At 36.2% G+C, this 12,531-nt stretch overlaps 1 protein-coding gene across 2 annotated transcripts in view; it reads left to right on the top strand.

The window, feature by feature from the left end:
* The window catches only part of COL5A2 (collagen type V alpha 2 chain), a 108,938-nt gene extending 97,688 nt beyond the window's left edge, over nucleotides 1-11,250 (top strand). For both annotated transcript variants that reach the window (XM_021399319.1, XM_021399320.1), the window contains exons 48-54: nucleotides 1,072-1,179; nucleotides 2,018-2,071; nucleotides 3,049-3,156; nucleotides 4,991-5,282; nucleotides 6,503-6,690; nucleotides 8,525-8,749; nucleotides 9,604-11,250. In XM_021399319.1, the coding sequence (XP_021254994.1) occupies nucleotides 1,072-1,179; nucleotides 2,018-2,071; nucleotides 3,049-3,156; nucleotides 4,991-5,282; nucleotides 6,503-6,690; nucleotides 8,525-8,749; nucleotides 9,604-9,750 (1,122 nt within the window). In that variant the 3' untranslated portion in view covers nucleotides 9,751-11,250. The remainder of the gene's footprint in view (nucleotides 1-1,071; nucleotides 1,180-2,017; nucleotides 2,072-3,048; nucleotides 3,157-4,990; nucleotides 5,283-6,502; nucleotides 6,691-8,524; nucleotides 8,750-9,603) is intronic.

The raw sequence follows: 12,531 nt of genomic DNA, 5'->3' as shown, positions 1-12,531 counted from the left end.
TATTTGGAGCACGATGCTGTCCAGAGGATGGTAGGCCCGAGTTAGTAATTGGCTATGATCTGTCTGACAGTTCAAATTAGGACTGAAGAAATGAATGCTAAAGAAAAAGGCAGATTGATAGATCAGAGTGGCAGAAATATCAAAGACAAAAATAAATAAAATAATCACCTGTCCTTATGAAACTGCCTTATTCAGCTTAGAAGATTCTGAATTCAATCCAACAGAAAAGCAAACAAACCCTATCTTTTTGTGTTACACAACTCTTTTATAATCCAACACTGGAAAAAAAAATGAATTACAAACTTGGGAAATTCAAAGAATGTTGTCCAGAGCCTAAGCAGAAGTCATATGAGCGAAAGGTTTATTGAGTAGTTAGTGATAATGATGCCATTGATGAACTATTTGGTATTTGGCACTGAGAAATTTAGCATGAAACTTGTGATAAGAAATATAGAACTGAGAGCACAAGCCATTTTTTTCAATTATTCTTGAATTAGTATGAAAAGTTTCAGTCTATCTAAAATGACAAGAATAAAATTGACAGCAGGAGAACCCAGCCATTTGTACTGGGGAGCCCAAACACTGTTGTCTCCAGTTAGGGAATGTAACTTCAGTTGTACTTTAATCATAATTAAGGCGAAAGGAGCTTCAAGAATTGAAAGTGCAACATGGAGGCTTTTTGTTTATTGTTACAAGCCTGTGTAAGGTTTGTAATACTTCAGTCTTGCCTGTGGAAATCATTTCTTACATCCAGTAAGACAAAGATGTCTCTTACTGTTAATTTCATTATGTAATTTATTTAGTATCATTATTACAGTTTTTTTTTTTTTTACTGTATTATGAAGTTAAAGAGACTAAGTTTACCACACTTGTAATTAAGTATAATGCAGTTTTACGTAATTGTTTGCTTATACTTTGGTTAAAATTACAATTCCTGGAGCTGCCTCGGCATCCTATTCTTTTTATCTTTAGAAGTGAAGGAGGTCTGAATGCAGCATCTAAAAGAAAATGAGTTTTTTGTCTTTTTTTTCCCAGTTCGGAATTTTTACATATAATTACTGATTCTTACAGGGTCCTCAAGGGCCTCGTGGTGACAAAGGTGACAATGGAGATCGAGGTGACAGGGGCCAGAAAGGCCACAGAGGTTTCACTGGGCTTCAAGGTCTTCCTGGTCCTCCTGTAAGCTGTTTTGTTTATACTATAATCATATTACCTTGGCAGTTAAACCGTGTATTAGAAACATATTAAACAAGAACAACAAAAACTGAAACTGAGAACAAAACTACAAGTTTTTTTTTTTCCCAGTAGGTATTTTTGAGTGGCCTGTCTGTCTGCACTTTCTAATATTTTTATTGCAATACTGCAATAATACTTTGTAGTGAAGTAAACCTTTGCTTTGCAAGAACTGCACTCTCCTATTCAGAAGTTGGTAGCTTTGGGTAATTACATTAGAGTGTGGAATATTTTTTGCTAGTGTATTTTAACAGTCAAGAAATCAAATCCAAAATCTCATGAGGACTATGACAGTCTCTTTTTGTCTAGTACTTGTAAGAACTTCATGAATTCAGTGGCAATTGATTGGAAATACAATGGAAAACTTAGTTTTTTGACTGTTGGTCATTGATCCTGTGCAAGAGCTGAATGCTTCAACCAGTAGGCAAAGATTCAATCAAAAAAAACCGCACCAAAACAAATAAACCACCACCTAAAGCATCTTTGGACTTCGTAATAGCACTGATTCTAAATGACATGAAGCAAGGCTGTTGTGCAGAAACAACTTTACCAGTATCTATGCACCATTCTTCTATTTGTTTGAATTGAGACTGCTGTTGTTACCATGTCTTTGTGACAAAAGACAGTAAGATGAAAACTAATCAGAAGAGGGAAAGGTACTTACCCTTGTTCAAATATATTATAAAATTATTCACACATAAAGGTTTATATCGCACAATATTTTTTAAGACAAAAAGAATGTGCTTTAAATATTACAATGATAATGATAATCTCTTCTGTTTAGGGCCCTATTGGTGAACAGGGAAGTCCTGGCATTCCAGGCCCGTTTGGTCCTCGGGTGAGTATAAAGCTCCAGTCTGGGATTTTTTCCCATTTGTTTTTTCCACAGTTAGATTTCTATTTGAGTTTTCTTTTTAATTTACTGGGTTTTATTGATTTCAATATTATGTGTTTATTACCATATCTGTTGCTGAGAGACATTACCTTGCTAAATAAACAAGGGTTAACATAAAATGTAGTTAGATGAAAATAGCTAGAAAAAGAAAGTTAGATGAAGATAGCTAGCTACAGATCTGCAGTCTCTTTATACAGACACTTATGCTACATCTGATGCAAAGGCATATATGTGGCAGTTCTACTTTTTGGACTTTCCTAAACCCTAGGGGTATCACTGACACCTGGTAAAGGAGAAATATGATTCCTTGTATATTCTTGAGTAACAGGATGTCTCTGGATCTGTATGAATGTGAGCATACACCAGCTACTCTAAGATGTAGCATTTGAAATTGAACTTGCTGAAAATGTTTTAGGAAAAAGTAGATCATGAATTCAAAGTATGTTGTCTGAGGTGACCGACTTTGGAAGAACATTGAAACTGCCTTCTTAGCATTAGGGAAGAACAAAAAGAATGATTTTTAAAGTTTGGTAATATACACAAATAATTGTATTGCTTTCTGAATAGACTCTTTTCAGTGGTCCCCAGTGACAAGACAAGGGGCAACAGGAGCACACTGGAACACTAGTTCCACATGAACATGAGGAAAATTTTTTTGTCAGTTACAGAACACTAGAGCAAGCTGCCCGGAGAGGTTGTGGATTCTTCTGTTCTGGAGATATTCAAAACCTGCCCAGACACTTTCTGGTGTAACCTGCTGTACGGAATGTGCTTTAGAAGGCATTGGACTGAGGGAGCTGCAGAGGTTCATTCCAATCCCTACAGTTCTGGAATTCTGTGATTGTTTGTAAAAAGGAGGTTTTGTGTAATTTTGCTATTAAATGCTAAAATAGATTCCTTCTTTCTCCAATTTTGTGTAGGGTCCTCCAGGTCCAGTTGGTCCTTCAGGCAAAGATGGAAGTCCTGGACCACTAGGGCCAACTGGGCCTCCTGGTGTTAGAGGAAGTGTAGGAGAAGCTGGGCCTGAGGTAAGTTAACGGAAATAGAGAGGTTACCTTCAAATAATGAGATTTTTTTCCTCAGTACATTGCAGCACTTTGTCAAGCATCCACAAGCTCAAGATAAATCATGATACCAGATACAGTTTCTCCAACAGCTAACTGGGGTGACTGTGCATAGAAAAGACTAATAACTCATTCGTTATCTTCTGAAAAGCTGGGTATCCTAGTCTTATTCACCAAGATTTCCAGCAGCATACTCTATCATACTTTGCATTGAGGAAATTCTTCAGTCCAAAATCACAGCAGAAACTAATACTGAGCTCAGCTGACCTTCAGACTGAAGTTTAAAGCCATCAACAACAAGCCATTGTGCAACTAAGGAAAAAAAATACTCCCACTGCTTTGGTAAAAGTCTTAAACTTTTCTAAATCTACCAGGCATATTACAAATATATCAATTAATTAATTATTAATTTATAAAACATGTTATATAATCCCAAGAAGGATAGTTATAAACTGGAGGGATTTGAGAAAGGGGTGATATGGATGATCACATGAAGAATAAAAAAATGACATTGCTGGTTTTGAGAGATAAGGTAGACAAGGTAGAAAAAATGTTCCTAAAATAACAAGCAAGACAGAGAAGGCAGTTTCAGCTGTTTTTTTTTTTTTTTTCTGTCTCATACAATAAACATTCATGGTATTTCCTGTCTTTATAATGTGCTCATATTTACTCTATTTCATTTGAATTTCTACCAATTATCAGTATTTCAATTTCTGCTGAGGCATCAACAGTGAATGAATAGTCTACATAGAAAAAAAATGTATCAAAATATTTCTTTAATGTAGTGAGACAATACAAGAAATACTACATTGCAATATTTTCAGTTTTACTTCTTGTGTTGACTTGCGTGCAACTAATAATTGGAACAAAAAAGAAATGCTAAGTGTTTCATTTGAGACATGCATCATATATTACTTTGGCTTAATGCTCTATCTTAAGTTGGAACACTAGTTGTGAATTCTGAATTAATCTCAAAGGAAGTGCCACATTCTAATGTACCGTCTCATGTACCAGAGCATCAAACTTACAGTGTAGGTATATTGCAGGCTTTCTGCTGCCAAAGAAGAGCTCTCAGAACCTGCAGGTGGACATATAATACTTATTGACAGATGTCTGCTATCTCAAGATTCAGTTACCTCCGCAGATATCACAGTTCAGATTGACAGAAAGGCCTCAACATTCAGGAAAATATTATTATTTGGGAAATAACTTGCTGTTCCAAGTCAGGATGATGTGGATTTTCTTTCACATCTTGGTGATCTGTTGTCAGAAAGCTCAGCACTACGCAGGATAAATGTATAGATATTTCTGTTAAATTTTCCCCCAGGTTTTACTGATTGGAAGTGTGCCTGAGGTGACTCAGGGTAGGCAGAAATTTTAGATTGCTCTGAAAACTGCTTGCAGCTGTGTGGAAATAAAGCTAGTAGGTTGGGATTTGAGAACAAAGAGGGACAGATGACTTAAACTGGAATCAAGAGGCTTTAGTGACTTCTTCCAGCTGTTGTCTGAAAGCTGGATGGAGAAGAAGTTGAGCAAGATAATAAGACAGACAGTGGAGACACGAAGCAGGGTGCAGCTCTAATCTTAAAGTGCAGTACCTCATGTGCAGTGCTAATTTCTTCTCTCTGTTCCTGGAAATGTGAAGTGTTTATCTATATGTGAATTTTTCCTGCACATCAGAGTGAGTGGCCCCAAACTCTTGTTTTTTAGTGACTGGCTTCTCTACCATTTTACTTAGTATTTACTCTGTTGTGCCTCTGTTGCCATTTTTTTTTGTTGTTGTTGTGTTTTACTTTAGGGTCCACCAGGTGATCCTGGCCCTCCTGGTCCTCCAGGCCCTCCAGGCCACCTCACTGCTGCCCTTGGTGACATTATGGGACACTATGATGATGCTATGGCAGATCCACTACCAGAGTTTACTGAAGATGAAGCAGCTCCTGATGACCACAATAAAACAGACCCAGGAGTCCATGCCACACTGAAGTCACTGAGCAGCCAGATTGAGACTATGCGCAGCCCAGATGGTTCGAAGAAACACCCAGCACGGACTTGTGATGACTTGAAGCTGTGCCACCCATCCAAGAAGAGCGGTGAGTGTAAACACACTACCTTCTGTATGTGACATAAGAGTCTGTCTTACTTCCAATATATACTTAGTCACAAAAAAGGTTTGTAATACAGGTTTTGATTGTGGTCTAATCGAGCATAAACACTAGGAACTCAAAAACTTCTCCCACACAGGAAAATATTTCTTCTTGCCTATGAGGTATATATTCTGATATACACCACATTTATTTATTTGATATATAGAATAGAATCATTAATGTTGGAAAAGACCACTAAGATCTAGTCCAACCATCAGCCCAATACCACAATGCCCACTAACCGTATTCTTCAGCGCCACATCTACATGTTTCTTGTATACCTCCAGGGTCAGTGACTCCACCATGTCCCTAGGCAGCCCATTCCAATGCCTCACCACTCCTTCTGAGAAGAAATTTTTCCTATATCCAACCTAAACACTCCTGGCACAACTTAACTCCATTCCCTCTAGTCCTATTACTAGTTACACGGGAGAAGAGGCAGACCCCCTCCTCACCACAGTCTCCTTTCATATTTGAATATATTTTTACATCTAAAATATTTTTTACTTCATTGTGTTTGGCTTCTGAAAGTGTTATCAACAGGTAGTACCACTTAGATGATGACAGAGAGAGGTTGGTACATCAGTTGTGAATATTTGCTTAATTGCTATTAGCTCAAAATATTACTAATCAAAATAGGATTGATGACCTGTGAGTTCTTTCCATCTAGAATTCTTTGCTGCTGCTTCCTACTGGCAATTGGTAGGTTGTAATACGCTAACATGCCAGTTGAGGTTTCCCTAATTAATATGAGTTGCCACTGATAGAACAGTCTGGAAGGTAAACACAATTTTTTTGTACCCCTTACTATCTTTTCCCTTGTTTCTTGAAACGTTGCCACTAGCATCAACAATAGGAGAGGCATCTGCAGGAAAAATTTGTCTAACCCTTGTGTGTTCTTTATGCACTTGGAGCATCCAGTATCTTTGAAGTAGATTTGAGCAACCTTAACCTTAAACAACTGTCAAGTCTTGATTCCTCAGTTTGGAAATATTTGAAATGCTGATTGACTTGCATCTGAAGCAACTTTAAAGTGAAGTACATGTCAAAACAAACATTGGATGGTGACGTGAAGCAAATGCTTGTTTTCCCTCGTGTTTTGTACTGTCAAGACATGCTTTTGTTTGTATAACATAATTTTATATTTTATTTTATATCCTTTGCAGGTGAATATTGGATTGATCCTAATCAGGGATGTGTTGAAGATGCTATAAAAGTGTACTGCAACATGGAAACTGGAGAGACCTGCATTTCTGCAAATCCATCAGCTATCCCACGTAAAACATGGTGGGCCAGCAGATCATCTGACTTGAAGCCCATTTGGTACGGCCTTGATATGAACAGGGGATCACAGGTAAATAGATTTATTTAGTTTCACGAATTAGCTACTTATGATGAACATTATTTCCTTTTGATGTAGAATTTCATCTGCTCCACTGAGCAAATTTGGTTTAAATTAGAGCATTTTGTTTCTTGATTTGACTGGCTTATACAATAAGTTGTTATCATACAGTTAGTATAGGAAAGGGAAGAAGAGTGCAAGTATGTCTAAGGCAGGATTGGCTGTAATCTGCTACTGGTGGTAGGTGTTTTTCTCTTTGTCCAAAAAATTCCAGCTTTTCTGATGATCTCTGATGATTTCTGATGATTAGTAACTTACTATCTTTGTCGTTAACATGTATTTTTGCCCTAATATATGACTGAAATTGCTCCTGTTTTAATTGAATTCTACGCTTTCTGAAAGAAAGCTCTTTACTGCTAAAAACTACAAGACTCATGGTATAAATTCTCTCATCGAATGTACTTTTATAGAAAATAAGATTGTCATTAGTTTCCAAGTACTTCATGCTGAATGCATCAGTCTCTAGGCAGACAAAAACTCCATCCTTAGATTTCTGTTCAGTTTTCCCTCTGTGAGAAGCCTACTTCTAAAAGTAGGCTTAGTGATCCTGCAAAATAACAGAAATTTATGCTATGTAAAACATATAATTAATTGAACACCTTTTACCATTTTTATTCCTGGTTCATTAAATTAAAACCAAAGATATTTTCAACTGTTATTTCGTACAGAGTAATTAAATATCTTTCAAACGAGTATGTGATGAGGCCTTTGTCAATCAGATTGTTCCTGTTGACAGGTCCGAATTGAGAGCAGATGTAATATTAAGAACAGATGTGATATTGCTTTTTTTTTTTTTTTTTTGAGATGCTTTCACTTACTGTGATGTTCTGGAGAACTTTCCTTGACCCAAGATGTCACGGTTGATATTTAGCTGCCTGCAGAGCTACATATAGAGGGTTTATTTTGTTTTCTTCTGTTTTTCTGCTCTTTGGAGGAAGAAATTATCTTGAGGAAAACTGTAAAAGAATATTTCATTTTTGGAAGCACTGCCCAGTTTGATAGCTAACATTAGGAACTGTTTAGTAGTCAGATGCATTTATTACAGATTCTAAATAATACATGTCTGATGTTGCTAAACAAAGAACATATTTTATATTAAATGACGGTAGTGACACGTAAGGTTTTCTTTATTCTTTGCCAGTTCCAGTGGAATGTTTTCATTTTTTAGTCATTCTTAGTTTTTTTGTATGCTGTCATGATTTGCTAAGCATGAATAAAGTGAAACCTTCACAAGAAGGGAAAAATTATCAGGAATTTAAATGTTGTTATTCATAGAAATATTGTTTTAATTTTTTATAGAAACAATGCCACATTAAACATTTTCAGACTTTTGTGGAAGCTAATTATGTGATGGATATATCTATATGCAAATGTATTTTATATAGTCAAACTGGCTGTTTGTGACACTTCTAAATACGGTACATGACCTATAGAAAACAAGCTGCTAAAATTGCAATATAGTGGATATGCTGTAAAAGAGCTTTCTGGGCTTGACTTTTCTCACCTCAGTTGAGGTTGTTGTAACGTACTATTTTATTCTGCCTTTCTGATGTTCAGCTTCAGAGCATAATGGCCAAAATTCTCCCAAATGATCCCTGCTGCAGGCTGTCTACATTTCTTCAACCTCAGCTTCCATGAAATAAAAAATCATTCTTAGATTTTGTGTGGTAGAGCTCCTGCTAGTCATGTCTGGAAAGAGTTATGATAATGACATATGTTAATAAAATTCACAAGTTGTTAATGAATTTTTATGTAATGAATGGTGATCTATTTCGTATCTTCACAGTTTGTGTATGGGGATACAGCTGTCACTCAAATGACATTCCTGCGCCTCCTGTCGAAGGAAGCTTCCCAGAATATCACTTACCTCTGTAAGAATAGCGTTGGGTACATGGATGACCAAACTAAGAACCTGAAGAAAGCTGTTGTTCTGAAAGGGGCCAATGACCTGGAGATCAAGGCAGAGGGAAACAGCCGATTCAGATACACTGTTCTTCATGACAGCTGTTCTGTAAGTTGCCTTTCTGTCGTTGAAAATGGAGAAAATGGATTTCTGGCTGTTGACGGTGGCAATTCTTTCTTGATTTGGAAAGCAATCGATGGAATAGGATAAATATAAGACTGCAGAATTTCACCATGAATTACAGATGTAACTGAATAGGCATTTTACTACAGTTCTCAGTCCATGTAATCAATGTCTTTAGAGGATATTGATAAAATACTAGTTATTGGTCAGCATGCTGAGATGCATATCTTCCCAGTTTGCAATTTTGCAAACAGTATTTGTTATTTCTGTGTGACATCCCAAAAAGAAGTCAAATAATCTTAAGCATTGGTCTGCCAAATGGGTAGAATTCTTGCAGCAATACTCTAGAGAAAATTCATTGGTACTGACTGAATTGGAGAGGAAAATGTTCCTCCCGCTCAAAATTTTAGTAGCCTTAAATCCAGCAAGTGGGCGTAGTGTAGATTTTGTCAATAGCCTTTGCAGCTGTATCCAAGATACGGGCAAAATTTTACTAAAATTAGTTTTGCACTTGATATAAATCAGAATACTCTCTGTGTTTTAAAGGAATGTACTTCAAGTATGTGTGTGCAGGTACATATACACAGAAAGAAGAAATTAATAATAAAAAGAAAAATCAATCCCTCTTGAGGGAGAAATCATTCTGTGCCAATTGGACAGGTCTGTTCATCACTATGAAAGCAAGACATGTACATTTGAAAATAATAAAAGTACAGTGCAGAAAGAAGAGTATTGCTCAGCAGAGGTACATGGAGACAGTTGACTCACCAGCTGGACTTCAGACTGTTTCTCAGATGAGATCTGGACTAATTTTTCTCCTCTTTTTTTTTTCCTCCCAGAAACGTAATGGCAACGTGGGCAAGACGGTCTTTGAGTACAGAACACAGAACGTGGCACGTTTGCCTATCATAGATATCGCACCAGTGGATGTTGGCAGCACCGATCAGGAATTTGGAATTGAAATTGGGCCAGTTTGTTTTGTGTAAGAGGAAGGGGGGAAATTAACACAGTACTCAGCCACAACAGCAATTAAACTCATGAACTTAGACTGATTGAAGTTAATCCTGAGACTCTTGAAGTAATGGCTGATATTGGATCAGCACTGTATATACAGTTTCTAAATGCCCAGCCTCCTTTTGAATATTTATTTTACTTACAAACCTTCCGTTTTAAATGGTTGAACCAACATTTTGTGCAACAGTACAATTATAAGGGAAACAATGACCACCTTTTAAAAATAACATGAATCCTTTTCCTCGCTTTTCTTTCAGATCACTTCAGAATTTACAGGTATACAAAATAGATAGTTTTCATGTGGGACTATGTAAAGCTCTAATGACAATTTCTTTTGCTTGGATGCATACTGAATAACAGAAAAGTGGAGCGCTTTGGTGAACTGTTTGCTATATTTCAACCATATCTACTCTATCTACCCCAGTTTATCTTCCTGTGTTTGCCAGTGTAATAGCTATTCATGTCTCTTGCAGACAGAAATCTCTCAGACAGGATCATCTGAATTTGGCATTGTCTTTCTTGCACTTTCCTATGTAACAGTCTGCTCATAAGAGTATTCTACAGCCACCGTTAATTTATGAAGTAAAAGTAAAAGTACTACTGGGGTAAATAGAAGATTTCAGAATAAGTGTCCCATTTCTTAAATTTTGAGGCCTAATTTCACTTCTCACAATGTATCTGTGCAATTGTATTAAATTATTATTGATCTTCAAAATGTATCTTAAATCCAACACTTGCTGATTTTTCCAATACTTGCCCATCTAATAGTTACATATCAAATTATACCAATGTCTTATATACGGTGCCAATTTATGTATGTTGCAAATCATTCACATATATACCAGACCAATTGCTAATAAAGAGAAATTTTAGAAATCCCTGATTTTTAGCTGACATCCAGACATGCATTACCAGTAATTTTGACTTGCTGGTCTTGAACTGTCAAAGCAAGAAAATTCCATCATTTCTTAGCATGAGCTACCTCATCTCTGAAAGTTGGGATGCATTTAATATTCATATTTTTATTTTAGGTATTGAAAGGTGCTATGCTTCTGTTATTATTTTGAGAAAGGTGATAGGCAGGGCAAAAACAAAACAAAAAAAGTGATGGTGCTAAATGGCTCTGTAGAAGGCTGATGAAATAAAGATGCTGACTCAATATCATTTTCAGAGTTTAGCTGTTAGGCTTACAGTGTTTGAGAGAACAATGTTACAGTGCATTTATTTGTTGGTCATACAGTGTATAAAATGTTTTGTACTAACAGCATGCTTTATTTTGTAAAGTATGTGGGTACAAAATTACTTAGTTTTTTATTTCTTTATTGCATCTGTGCTCTCCAAGTTTTTTGTTTGTTTCTTTAAAAAAATAAAAAATAAACATCTGGGGCCATCCCTAAAGAAAGTCATGCACATAGCTTTATTCATGTATCTTTGCAAAGCATTTAATTAAATACATGCTTCTTGCTATTTAAGTGGTTTCCTTTTTGTAAAATTCCTTCCAGTGTGTCCCATATCAATTAACTTCCAGAAAAGTAAAAAATAGAAGTGTTTATTTTTTGCTGCTATTTGAGTAACTCCTTTGCAGTGTGTTTGCTTGAAGTATTTTGCATGTAGGGAAATGAAAGTATGTTGAATAACACCTTATTTTGTGACAATTTTCACAAGGAAGTTGTCAGTTAGCATGGAGCTATCCCCAGAAATGGTAGTAAGGCTGCCAAACTGGTATTGTTTTTGAGACTGCAGAGACTGGGATTGTTTTATGTTACACTGAGTAAAGTGCGACTAATTCCAAGTGTCAATGTAAGTCATCTCTGACAGATAACAGCTTTTGGACAAGCCATAACGTTGCATTGTATCAAGGCAGGCAAGAATTTATGTTCCTTTCCTCCTGAAAACGTTGGAGCTTTGGAAGTTTCCAGATTGTCCTTATGCACATCCACTGGGACTAGGAACATAGAACCGTAAGATTCACATCTCCATAATCTCTTTTCTTTCATTTCCCTGTCAGGAGCAGTATGATTTATTTGTTTTTAATAGCATTAAATGATTACTATTAATATGTGGCTCAGGAGTCAGCATACTGTATTGGACCCTTAATAGATTTTTAGATGATATTAATTGCAGGGTAATCTGAGGTATGTTGGCTTGTTCTAACATGTTCTTGCAAATGTAGTTAGCTGGCGACTTTGATCGTGCCTCCAAGTGTCAATCAGATGCACAAAGTAAATAACGTCTGGTGTATAGATAATATTAGAAAGTTATTTTAAATTTCTTATTTTTTGTCAGCAAAGTATCATAATCCATGTTTATTATAAATGTTTTTTTAAGGTTGTTGAAGGAGAAGTGTATTTAACTATGAGCACCTATTATTTTCAAGTCGTTCTCATTACACCTCTATCTCCATACAAAGTGTGCAACATTTGCAGTGATATGCCTCAAATAGTGAAAGAGAGCCTTAGCTATAAGGCACCTTGAGATGGTATTTTGTAACAAAAAAAAAATAAAAAAAATAACTGGAGGATCACTGAGGCAAAGCCTTCACATGCAGTTAACTAAAGAGTCTTTATTATAATAATAATAAAAAAAAAATAGGAAGAGTGGGTGGAAGGGTGGATGGGGGAGCACTGCTTTTCTTCTCACCTGGCCATGTGACACGGTCTCAGATAAATACATCTTTAATTCCAAAAACATATATTGAATGGTCTGATAACTTGCACGACACTGATTAGGTTATAAAATAGCACTAATTAAAT

The sequence above is a fragment of the Numida meleagris genome, chromosome 5 (assembly GCF_002078875.1).
Source record: "Numida meleagris isolate 19003 breed g44 Domestic line chromosome 5, NumMel1.0, whole genome shotgun sequence".
Classification (NCBI taxonomy): domain Eukaryota; kingdom Metazoa; phylum Chordata; class Aves; order Galliformes; family Numididae; genus Numida; species Numida meleagris.
This window is presented reverse-complemented; position numbering and strand designations above follow the sequence as displayed.